Below are 12,918 nucleotides of genomic sequence, written 5' to 3'. Positions count from 1 at the left end.
GTGGCCGGATCTCAGCTCACTGCAAGCTCCGCCTCCCGGCTTCACGCCATTCTCCTGCCTCAGCCTCCTGAGTAGCTGGGACTACAGGCGACCGCCACCTCGCCCGGCTAATTTTTTGTATTTTTTTTATTAGAGACGGGGTTTCACCATGTTAGCCAGGATGGTCTCGATCTCCTGACCTCGTGATCCGCCCGTCTTGGCCTCCCAAGGCACTAGAGTATTTCTTTTGATCTCAAATCCGGTCGGTTGACGGTCACTGCAATGCAGTGTCTAACTTACAAATTCTATGGCTAACCTTGCCCCAAAGTCTGACTCTAGCACAGTTTTGGACAAGCCTCCCTCTTTTGTCGTGGAATTGTGATAGCAGTGAGATCGTCGAGCAGAAGCTAGTGAACCAGGACACAAAACTGGATTTGAACACCTCCTAAGAATGGTCTTTTTACTCATCAATAGTGAAAGAAAATTGATTCTGGCACCTCGCCAACCTGGCATGCAGAGCCTGGCATGTGGCCCTGAGAACGTACCTGTTGGGCAGGCCCCACAATAGAAAGAGCCTAGAGTATTGAAACACTGCACAAGTATGGAGCAAGGCCCGGGCTGGAAGCTGCACTCGTCTCTGTCCAGCGTGCAGGCAGGGCTGTTTGGTGGAGACATCCACCCAGCATCACAGATGCAGCTGTACTTGGGCTGGCAGGATGACAAAAGCATGAATAAAGACAATCATGAAAATCAGCAAGAAAAGCCTTTGAACATTTCATCAAGCCCCAAGCTGTTTACCCTCTAACATTCATTTCCATATGGCCAATCCACTGGCTTCTCTTTTCTTTCCCATATGATTAAGCATTTAGACCAGACCATGCAAAAAGGAAAACATCTTTATTTCAGAGTAAAAGCAAGCTATAATTTCTCCCAAAGATGCCAGGGAAAGAGTAACAACAATCAAGAACTGTAAGTCAATATAATTAAAGTCAATCAACTCAGCCTGCTATGTTTTTAGAGGGAAAAACATACATGTAGGCACAGACCTTGGAAACTCAATTCTGTTTGTTTTTCTTTGGAAAATTCTTCCTCCTACCCGCCTCCTCAACCCTTCCATCCCCATCATTGGATGGGAACTATTTTCCATCACATGGGTAGAAAAAATAGAACTAAAAATAAAGAATTGAAGTTCTTATGAAGAGCCAAGCCAGCCAAGACTGGACAACTTTAAGGGTCAGGGGTAAAAGTCATCAGGACCTAGGGCATGGAGGGGTATTCTGGGGAGTGGGCTCTTAGAGTCTGCAGCAGTTCCAGAGACTCAGGTCAGGAAAAGTCAGACTCTTTGAAACCACATGTTGCCAACAAGACTGGTCCTTTTATATTCCTGTGTTTTGTCACTGTTAAAATAAAACTTACAAGGCCAAGAGAAGGTCTTATCTGAGAGAGAGTCATGACGAGATAATAAAAGTGGTCCTATTTCTGCTGGGCATGGTGGCTCATGCCTGTAATTGCAGCACTTTGGGCGGCTGAGGTGGGTGGACCACTTGAGGCCAGGAGTTCGAGACCATCCTGGCCAACATGGCAAAACCCCGTCTCTACTAAAAATACCAAAATTAGCCAGCCATGTTGGCATGTTCCTGTAATCTCAGCTACTCAGGAGGCTGAGGCATGAGAATTGAATTGCTTGAACCAGGGAGGTGAAGGTTGCAGTGAGCTGAGATCGTGCCACTGCACTCTACCCTGGGTGACAAAGTGAGGCTCCGTCTCAAAAAAAAAAGGGTCCTATTTGACATAATGACATCTTAATCTCTGGGTCCTATTTCCTGCACAGTTCATCTCCCCTCCTCGCCTACGTCCCACTTACAGGCAGGAAGTGACTTCACCTCTGCAAGCTCCAGCCAGTGCTTGTATACAGTGGGCATAGGAGGAGGAGGAGCTACTAACCATGGCTCTCTGCAAGGAGGCACATTTAGGGAAGGGACCCACCTCTCCAGCTTGCTCGCGGACTAAATCCTCACAGATGCCATGGACACAGCGTGCCACAGAACCCCCTTCACAGTCATTGTATTTGGAGGCACACTGCGGTCCGTACGTCTCAGGTGGGCAGTGACAACTGTTGGTTACACAAGAGCACACTGTAAGGGCTTGTGCTTTGGGGCCAGTGCCTGTCTCTTAATATCAGTGAGGAAAATAATTCAAATTACAAATCAATGACGTTAACATGGAATCGTAAGCCAGCAATGCAAATTTACTGACTGGAGTCTTGGGAGAAAATCGCTCTGCTCTGCTCCAAGTGGTGGATTGAGTAAACACAATGTTAGAGAATCACAACTTATCACCTGGTAAGCCTAGCACTATAAATTCTTGTGTTATCAGGTCATCAAACAGCATTTTCAAAGGTCAGATGTGTATCAGCCAAAGGTAATAGAGTTAGTTCAAGAAGGTAAAGGGAGAGATCAGCAAATCCATTCATCATCTGTCCAACTGGACCTGCCACAAAGCACAGGCAACGTGGGCTACACTGATAACTCCCAAATGCTCTCTAGGATTATATAACCCCACACGCAACCCCATAGTCTATGATCATTATTATTATATTACAAAGGGCAATATGTCTTCTATCCGTAAAAAGTGTAGTTATATAATATAACACAGTGACATTCTTTCATAGGCACATTTGAATTTCCAACAAAATGTGGTAATTATTACATTATGCCGAAGTTAGCAGTGGGTGCTTTATTACTAGAAGATTTTAGTCCAATAATAATCAAATAAGCAATGTTGTTTTAAACCCTTGTCATTGTTAAACCTGCTTTAGCCTTATTTTTGCAGCTTAATGGAAATGTCTATGGTCTGAGTATGGGAGCTGGGGGAGGAGGAGGGAAGAAGAGTCCCAGAAGCCTAAGCCTATCCACACGTGCCTGGGCACATCCGATGAAAGGGAGGGCCAGGCCCAGAGGTTGCCAATTGCTGGACTCAAGCAGAATTGGCAAGAAAAGCTCTCATGGGGGAAATGACTGATTGTGCCAGCAGTCAGAGACAAGGAACAGGGAGCGCCTGCACGGCCAGGCTTCCCTCCCATGCCATTCTACAAAGGAGAAGAGCTCTTTTAACAAGACATAGTAAGGTACAAGGAGCTTAGTAATGTCCATGGATGATAATGTATGAATGACAGTGTGGGAAATTAGCATTTGACTGTTTGAAACACATCAAGAATCAAACTCCAGGCACAGGATTCAGCTTGCCCGTGGTGGGCCCCAGAAGCAATTGCTGGGGGTGCAGCTTTTTGGTAGTTTCTAAGGAAGAGGAGAGCAATGAGTGTGGCCAGAGATGGAGAGTAAGAATGCGGGGAACATCATCCATGCACTCATGTCAGGAGGCCAGACTCAGCAAATAAAAATACAGCATGCCCAATTAAATGTGAGTTTCCAATAAATGAATATTTTTTGGTATAAATATGTTCCATGCAATTTACAACATCAGTACATATTTACATAAAAGCTGATTCATTAATACATGACATTTCTGAGCATACCAAAGTTGCCTTTCTCATTAAGACAAAGTCATAGGAAAATAACAATAAATGATTAAACTTAAGGAGAAACTGAATTATCTATCGCCACCCATAGCCATTTATTTTCCCCTCATCTCTCTCTATTTTCCTTCTCACATTGTTTTCTTTCCTCTTTGTCCCCATCTTTACATAGAATATTTATACAGATAATTTAATTAGACTCTTGAGGATTATGGAACTTTAAAACAGTTCAGACACATATTTGAGCATTTGATCCAGGAGGCTTCATTGCTAATAGTTTATTTCACCACCAGTCCCAACACCTGCCAAAAATGCTTGAGAATCTTTTTTTATTTTTATTTTTTTAATTTTTTTGATATGAAGTCTCACTCTGTCACTTAGGCTAGAGTGCGGTGGCGCGATCTCAGCTCACTGCAACCTCTGCTTCCCAGGTTCAAGCAATTCCCCTGCTTCAGCCTCCCAAGTAGCTGGGACCACAAGTGTGTGCCACCACACTTGGCTAATTTTTTATTTTTATTTTTTAGTAGAGATGGGGTTTCACCACGTTGGCGAAGCCAACTGATTAATTACTGATTTAGCAGAAGTCTCTTTGCTGGAGGTAGAGGCTGGTCTCAAACTCCTGACCTCAGGTGATCCACCCACCTCGGCCTCCCAAAGTGCGGAGATTACAGGCGTGAGCCACTGCACCCTGCCGAAGAATGTTTAAACCAACTGTTACTAGCTTTCTATTTTCTATATCTGGGAGATCTGAGTGTTTGGGAACCGCTGGGATAAGATTGCCTAGGTTTAAATTTTGGTCCTTCCTGTTAACTGTTCACCCATACAAGCTACTAACTCCCTCTGCCTCAGTTTCTTATGGAATAATACTGGTGATCTCTGTGAACTATGGTCATATTGCAGTCTAAAGGCATTCCCCTGTAGGAAGTGCTAAGAAGATTGTCTTTATTTTATCACCAAGTGCTTAACTATTGCAAAATGATGCAAGATTTGAGAGGAGATTCTGGTTCGTGGACCTGCAGTTAAATCCTTTCTCTTTATCTCTCTCTTCCTTCACCCTTGCTATTATCACTGGGAGATGAGTAGGCATTTATCCTAACTGTTATCTAAATAGCTACAAAGTACACTTCTTTCATTTAAGTTTAGATGACGTGAGAAGACAGAGAAAGGGAGGAAGAAAGTCAAGTAAACCATAGGATTCCTTGAAATGATCCTCCAAGACAAGTATTGTTAATTCCATTTTACAGACTAACATTTCCCAAAATCACAAAATGAGTAATTGGCAGAAGATAATTAGACACTCAGGTCTACTTGACTCCTGCACCATTGTTTCTGCATGTTACATTCCTACATTCTGATAAGTAGAGTGATAAGAAGATGCTGCATTTTTATGCACCTTTTTGTTTTGTTTTGTTTTGAGACAGGGTCTTGTGCCCAGGCTGGAGTGCAGTGGTGCGATCTCGGCTCACTGCAACATCTGCCTCCCAGGTTCAAGCGATCTTCCCACCTCTGCCTCTCAAGTAGCTGGGACTACAGATGCATGCCAGCACGTCGGTTAAGTTTTGTATTTTTTGGTAGAGACAGGGTTTCACCATGTTAGCAAGGCCGGTCTTGAACTCCTGACATCAGGTGATCCACCCGCTTTGGCCTCCCAAAATGCCAGGATTACAGGCATGAGCCACCGTGCCCAGCCTTATGTGCCTTGTTAACATAACAGGGTTTACAGGCAAAATATACTCTCAAAGTGTCTTGATATGGCCTTTAAAAAATGAACAATTACTTAGATACCTCCCTAAGTGAAAATAAAAGCCATATATTGTATTTTTAAAACCAACTTACTACTATCCCTGCTATAGTTATTAGTTACTGATTTAGCAGAAGTGTCTTTTCTAATGACCTCTTATTGCCGACTTGCTTCCAGCAGAACAAAGCTAGGCTTTTCTTTGAAAACACTGCAAGTACATTTTGGCAATTGAGAAGAGGTTAAACACACTTTGATAGTCACAGTTTAACTTGTGTTGAGTCCATGGTTCAATACTAATTTTACTGACTGACTGAAGAAGGTAATAAGTTTAATACCTAACTACCACCTGAGCTAAAACCAGATTATCCTCATTTTTTAAGCCCCATATGATGTAAAATCTACCAGTGATATGAATGGAAATAAATGAAATAAAATTTACTAATCATCATGTTTCTGGAAAACCAGACAAACTCAACTTTTTGTTTTTCTGGAAACCCTTCTAGATCTGAGCCCTAAATGTACAACACACACCATCCCTGCATGGCAAGTTCAGATCCTAAGGGCTGTGTTAAATCCAAAGTAAGCAGGGGAGGCCAGGTGTGGTAGCTCACACCTGTAATCCCAGCTGTATGGGAGGCTGAGGCGGGCAGATCACCTGAGATCAGGAGTTCAAGACCAGCCTGGCCAACATGGTGAAACCCTGTCTCTGCTAAAAATACAAAACTCAGCCAGATGTGGTGTCAGGTGCCTGTAATCCCAGCTACTCGGGCTGCTGAGGTAGGAGAATCATTTGTCCCCAGGAGGTGGAGGTTGCAGCCATTGCACTCCAGCCTGGATGACAAAACGAGACTCAGTCTCAAAAACAAACAATACAAAACAAAGTAAGCAGGGAAACAATAAGAATCAAGTCTTCAGAACAAAGAGGCAGTAACAGCATGGAGAAGTCACGAAATATCATTGTGTTAGTTGTCTGAAGCTCTGGGTCTAGACCTCAAGTCAAAAGAATCAGTGGAAACAGAAAATGATGTTTCTTGTGCTATAATCATTGTTCTAAAAAAGAATTTCTACCAGAAGTTTACCTATGAAACAGGTATGAAACAGGGCTTCCCATGCATGAGTATTTGCACCTTTTCAGAGGTCTTTACCATGGCAAAGTATCAATCCAGTTAAAGACTCCTTTTTCCGTCCAAGTAAAAGAGCTCAAAGAGTTAAAGAAACTAAAGGAGGTTCAAACTCCAAAGTGAACTTCGATGGCATGACTACATTTTTGCAGGTCCAGATGATTCCGAGGCTCAAGTTTTCTTTTAGCTAATGTGTGTTGAAGTTTCCCAAAGGTTTTCTAGCCTCAGTGAATATCCTGATTAACAAGGATTTAACCTCACATAATTAATAGAACTCAAGAAAGAATCTAAATGTCCACTTGTTTCATTACACGTGGATTACACAAAGCAATAATTTAATCTTATGCTCATGCACCTTTTTTCATTTTCTTTTATTCCCTCAAAAAGTCTCCAACATATGCCTGAATTAGGGGACTTAAAGTGTAGATAATGAAATGGGATTCATGAGGCTTCAGAAACTATTCCCTTACCAAGAGAAAGAAACCTGATTTAAATGCTCTGTTCTCTAATGTCCTCCAGCAAGTCTATGAAAGGCAGAGACTAGGAATCAAGATCATTCCAAAGCCATCCACACATCATCAGTTCTTCTGCATTCTTGCTGTCCTTTACAAAAGAGTGCAAGACAGAATTTGGTACTGCTCTTGCAAAGTTGAATCTGTCATTTAGAAATGCAGCTTTCAACAAATAAATGGTTCCTTCCCTCCCAGCTCTCATTCCATCATATGTATGTGTCTGGATAAAGAACTCTAACCTCTGACATGCTGCAAAGAGTGGTGAATAGTAAATGGGTTTTTGTTTTGTTTTTAATTTTGCAGGGGGAAAAAAATAATGTGCTGAAAACAGCAACAGCAACAACTTTCGCTTGTTCTATGGATCTTATCGCAGTTTGCCCATACTTGTCTCTTCATTGTCACAAAAGACTCCAAAAGACAGTGACGATAAAGGAAAACCAGGATTGAAATCTAATCTCCATGACATTCTTAGATATCAGGAAGGTCAGAAAGTAGAAGTTCTAGAAGCCTGGACATTTGCCACCGATACCTCTACGTAGCAATCCTCCTTGATAAATACCCATAAACAGAAATCAGGAGATAATGGGTTCAAGGAAATGAGAGACTAGACTGCATTTTGCTTCCAACCCAAGCCTAATAAAAGCAGGGAAAAGAGGCTTCATTGAAATGAGAAACAGAGTCCTGGAAGCAAAAAGCTCTTTAATAACATAATACTATATTTAAGTTAGAAGTGGTTAATTTTAGTTTTGCATAATGATTGAACTCACAGACATACCTAGCAGAAGTTTGAATGATTTGAGTTTACAACCTGGAATGAGTAAAAGTTTTAAAGATCAGATCAAAAAACAAAAGTATCAAATAAAAAGAGAAGGCTTGTGACTGCAGTTTTAGGAGTGTGCGTTAATAACAGCGATGGTTTAAAAAACAAAATTACTGCACTCATTTTTGCTGGAAAGACTAGAATGGATATTGTTATGAGGAAATTGGAGAACAAGATAGCTGAGACACCATAAGAGAGCAAATAATTGCTCTTTAATCCAGTGAGATTCTACTCCAGAGTACTGAAAGGATTTGTTCATTCTAAAACAGAATTTACTTATTAATCTTTTAAAAATCACACAGTAAAAGAGACCAGTCAAACTACAAGGAAAAACAATGTCTAATTTAAAAGGTGACTTTAAAGAACTGTACAAAAGTAAGTTTGCCATTGATCTGCCCTAAATATTTGGACTTCTTTATTAGAAACACAATGTGTGTGTCCTCAGCAAAGCTTTGATGACAGATATCCCTAGAGCATGATGGGAACACAGAGGCCCTGAGGTGCCTCACTCTGCTTAATAAGGGAAGGGAAGGTTTCCTGCAGAAAGTGATGCCTGAGCTGAGCAGGAGAAGTCTGTGGACAAGTCACTTGACAGAATAAATCAGAAGAGAAGATAGAGCTATAATGATGACTGTGGTCAGAGAGAGTTACTTCATTCATTGAACCTCAGTTTAATCTTTGACCTTGTTATGGTCACATTTTGACATAGCATTGAAAAAAGCTCTCCTTACTCAAAACTATGAGCTTGCTAATACATGGAACGAGTACAACAGGGGGCACTGGTGTGGTGGGATGTCCCCTTTTCTACTTAAGGCCATTCAATGGCTCCCGTTCGATGCTCTGGCTCTTCCTAAGGCTTCAGCTCCTCTTGTACCAGGCCATGCTAACTCTCTGTGCCAATCACGGCAGCCTTCTTCCAGTTCCTTGGGGATGTTAGAGCAAGGATTTCTTCACGGGGTGAGAGTAAAGGACTCACGAGCTTCGCTTCAATTAAGTAAAAATAGCTATGTAGACATTAAGTAAGAGCTAAACATTTCCTCATGGAGTACCAACTTTTGCTGGAATACAGATAATTAGTTTAGGATGCTCTTAATTATGGGACGTTTTAGGCCTTCAAAAATATACCTGATATTTATAAAAAAAAAAAAAAGTTACCTGTAACTTCCCATTGTATTAACACATGTGCCTCCATTCTGGCAGCTCAAGGGTGTTCCTGAGTAAATCTCACATTCGTTAACATCAGCTGAGCAGAGAGGACCCTGTGATCATATAAGGAACAAAGTCAGGTGCCAAAGGTCAGAGAGGTATCTGGGGCCAACATTCACATGATATGTTTAAGGATTTATATGTGGACAGTAAATAAGTCCTCAGTAAAGCCAAATATAATAATACTAATATTAATCCCTGGCTATTCTTCCTCTGGAACTCAGATTTCACCTAATAGAACCAAGGAGCTCTTCATAAGATCACAGCAGTCACAGGAGGAGAATCGTTATCTAAACATTATAGAATCCTCAGTTCACAGGGGTGCTATGTCTGGGAATACTTACTTTTTTTTTTATGTGCATGCTGGGGACAGTTTCAGCATTATCAGAAAAAAAAAAAAAAAGACCAAACATAGAAAACAAGAAAATGTACATAGGTATGTCAAGATTTGTTTGGTACCGTCCAATGCTGAACAATTTAAATTAATGTTAACAGAAATATTGTGCTCTTCCAGGTAGTTATCCAATCCCATGAACCTCTCCTTTCAATGGCTTTAGTATCCACTGGGTTATACAACCAAACTCACCACTGTTTGGATTTTAGCATACATGGTGTACTTCATTTTGATTCTGGAGGCCACAGCATCCTAGAAACTTCAGATGGAGAATTAAATATGCCTAATGATTCCAAGGAAACCACAGATGCTGACCTGCCATCATTCTTAACCAAAGAGCAAGTGACTCACCTTCCACTGTGGGGGACAGATACAAAAAAAGGAATCATGCAGATTGAGGCAGGTTCCTCCATTCTGGCAAGGATTGCTGCTGCAAACCTTTTTGTCAACAGTCTGAAACAAAGACAGGACAGTCAATGAGATGACTTGCAGTCGGCAGCAGCAAAAGGCATGTTACCATGCAGGAGTGTACGTGGGATTACATTTAACTCTTAGTCAATGGAGGTCTCCCTCCAGACTTTAAAGCCATTACTTATGTTCTTCAAATCACCTCTCTTGTGAAAAAACAGAAAGCATTTCCTATCATCAATCTTGTTCCTATTCCTTAACTCTCAACATGCTTTTGACCATGGGTGGGATGAGGTCTGAAGGGAGAAGAAGATTCTCACTTTGTCTTGGAAAAGTATTATTCCCCTGAGAAAGAGACCTCAGTGAACAAGAGTAAAGGTTCAGGTGTGGAAATAATAATGGATGTTCCGATTGCACAAAGAAAAGAAAACGGAGATTCCGGTTATTTTACCTGTGATTCTTATCTTTGGTCCCTCCAGGTGAGCCTTTGAAACATTAGCATCTGCTGCTGCTGCTGCTGCCCCTCCTCCCATGGGTTAAGGTGTCTGAACTTCTGTCCCAAGTCCCTTTGTTTGAAATGTGGCCAGCTAAGACACAGCCTTCACCCTGGTGCTCACCTGACTGCTTTCAGCCCAGATCACAAACAAACCTACCTTTGTCTACCTCTACATCTACATAACCTGGGGAATCTGACCCTATGTCAGCTACCAGTTTCAATCTTGTAAGATTTTTATTGCCTTTGGGTGCAGAGAAAACTTTTTTTTTCTTTTTCTGATTTTTTTTTTTTTTTTTTTTGAGACTAAATCTCGCTCTGTTGCCCAGGCTGGAGTGCAGTGGCACCATCTCCGCTCACTGCAAGCTCCACCTCCCGGGTTCACATCATTCTCCTGTCTCAGCCTCCCAAGTAGCTGGGACTACAAGCGCCCGCCACCACACCCAGCTAATTTTTTGTACTTTTAGTAGAAACGGGGTTTCACCGTGTTAACTAGGAAGGTCTCGATCTCCTGACCTCGTGATCTGCCCGCCTCAGCCTCCCAAAGTGCTGGGATTACAGGCATGAGCCCCTGCGCCCGGCCAGAGAAAACATCTTTAGAGGGAACAATTGATTATGCAATGATAGCCATTTTATGAATTTCACTCATAGTCCAATTGTCTGGGGTTTTTGTTGTTGTTGTTGTTGTTTTGTTTGTTTGTTTGTTTTGAGATGGAGCCTGGGTCTGTCACCCAGGCTGGAGTGCAGTAGTATGATCTCGGCTCACTGCAACCTCTACCTCCCAGGTTGAAGCAATTCTCGTGCTTCAGCCTCCTCAGTAGCTGGGACTACAGGCATGTCCCACTACACCTGGCTAATGTTTGTATTTTTAGTAGAGACAGGGTTTCACCATGTTGATCAGGCTGGTCTCAAACTCCTGACCTCACATGATCCACCTGCCTTGGCCTCCTGAAGTGCTGGGATTACAGGCGTGAGCCACTGTACACAACCTAATTCTCTGCTTTTAAAAACTTAAAATAGGGACAAACTGTTCATTACATTTCATATACATATATATACACACACATACATATATATTACATATGTCTATAGGCACACACATACAAACACAACATACTATATATATAGTGACTCACAAAGAAAATTACATCTGTTTCCTTCATTTTACAGATGAAATAGAAAGCCAAAGGAGAGCCAACTCAGTACCATTTTTTGCAAAGCACATTCCTTCTCCACTTTGGTCATAAATTAGATGACCATACATCTGGGGGTCTCTTCATGAACCTTGTTTTATTCCATTGTTCTATTTTTCTCTTTGTGCTAGCACAATTGGCTCTGTCCATCATAGAATGCTCTTTAGAACATTAATCACAAACTCATTGAAAGGCTTTCTGTTGGACAAAAGCAACACTGTCTGGGGACTAAACATTTAAAAGCCTAAAGGGGCCCAGTAGAAAATGAAATCAGCAGTCAGGAGGAAGACAATAGGGAGTGGTGGGGACTGTGGTGGCCAGAGAGCACTTACCCTATCCAAATGCACAAAGGCATTCACATTTGAAAATCAGTCAATGTTCCCCCTGAGGGATGGGGGTAGGAGGAACAGCTGAGCGTGGCCTCCAGTCTTTGACCTTTGGCTAAAATAATGAAGCCCTCCAGGAGACAAAACTTGAGTGCAGTGTCATGGTCCACAGCACTATTCTTTACTCATTTTCTTTTGCTCAACTACTCTCTAAAAAATGACAGTTGAGGGTTCAATGTATTATCTAAGTGGAGAAAAGGAATACACATTGTTCATCAAATGACAAAAAGGTTTGCAGCAGCAATCTTTGCTGGAATGGTGGAACCTGCCTCAATCTGTATGAGTCCTTTTTTTATATCTGTCCTTCACAGTGGGACAGATCAAACTTAAAAGTAGAGGAAAATGCTTGAAGTATGAGCAAAACAGATGAAGAATATTTGTGCTGACATTCTTACGCTGGAATCCCCAGGCTTTTATGCAAAAATTTAAATATGAAGAGATTCTGTACATTTCTCTGCATAGAATGTTACAGCTTCCATGAAAGTCTTTAAAAAGCCAGCTTCCTACAAAAGGGGTAAGAAGCCTAAATTTACATAGATCAGTCTCCAAGTTTGTAGTACAGTTATAGAATGTTTTCTCTAAGAAACTGTTCAAGTTTAATTACCAGCAAACATAGTGTTAAGAAAATTTGGAATATTTTGTGATACACCTAGACTTCTGAGCTTAGTGTCAGAGACGATGCTTGCTTTCCAAGCCCCAGTTCCTGATGGGAGAATCAGCAAGTTGGGAGATCACTAGCTGACCAAGCACAGCACACAGAGCTAAACGGTGATGGTAAAGGATGTGGGCTGTGGGCTGCAAACTCAGGGTGAGAAGCCCTAACAGGCTCAGAGACCTCAGTCTTGTTATTTCATCTGTCTTAGACTCAGCTCTGCGTCTGCCTCCTGGGAAGCATATGCTGGGATGAGAAGTAAGTTATGGGAAAAAGCAAGTTTTTAATATTAATCATCCATTCACCCTTAAAATAAGAATAGCGGCTCTATTAATGATTCTAGTATGTTTTCTGTGAAAGATGTTGGATGTGTAGTAGGATGAGACCTACCTGCTGCAAGTCTTGGAATTTTCTCTCAAGATCCACCAGCTGGCAATGGGGAAGAAAAAGCTTCAGTTAGCTGGTTCAAAGGCATTGT

At 41.7% G+C, this 12,918-nt stretch overlaps 1 protein-coding gene across 1 annotated transcript in view; it reads right to left on the bottom strand.

Moving 5' to 3' along the window:
* CUBN (cubilin (intrinsic factor-cobalamin receptor)) overlaps positions 1-12,918 on the bottom strand; it is a 315,183-nt gene that overhangs the window by 299,205 nt on the left and 3,060 nt on the right. Inside the window, 5 exon segments of the mRNA XM_011963893.1 lie at positions 525-687; positions 1,966-2,092; positions 8,864-8,967; positions 9,660-9,761; positions 12,831-12,869. Coding sequence (XP_011819283.1) covers positions 525-687; positions 1,966-2,092; positions 8,864-8,967; positions 9,660-9,761; positions 12,831-12,869 — 535 coding nt within the window.

Source organism: Colobus angolensis, unplaced genomic scaffold (genome assembly GCF_000951035.1).
Source record: "Colobus angolensis palliatus isolate OR3802 unplaced genomic scaffold, Cang.pa_1.0 Scaffold63, whole genome shotgun sequence".
Lineage (NCBI taxonomy): Eukaryota > Metazoa > Chordata > Mammalia > Primates > Cercopithecidae > Colobus > Colobus angolensis.
The sequence above is the reverse complement of the archived record's forward strand: the minus strand, read 5'-3'. Positions and strand labels throughout refer to the sequence as shown.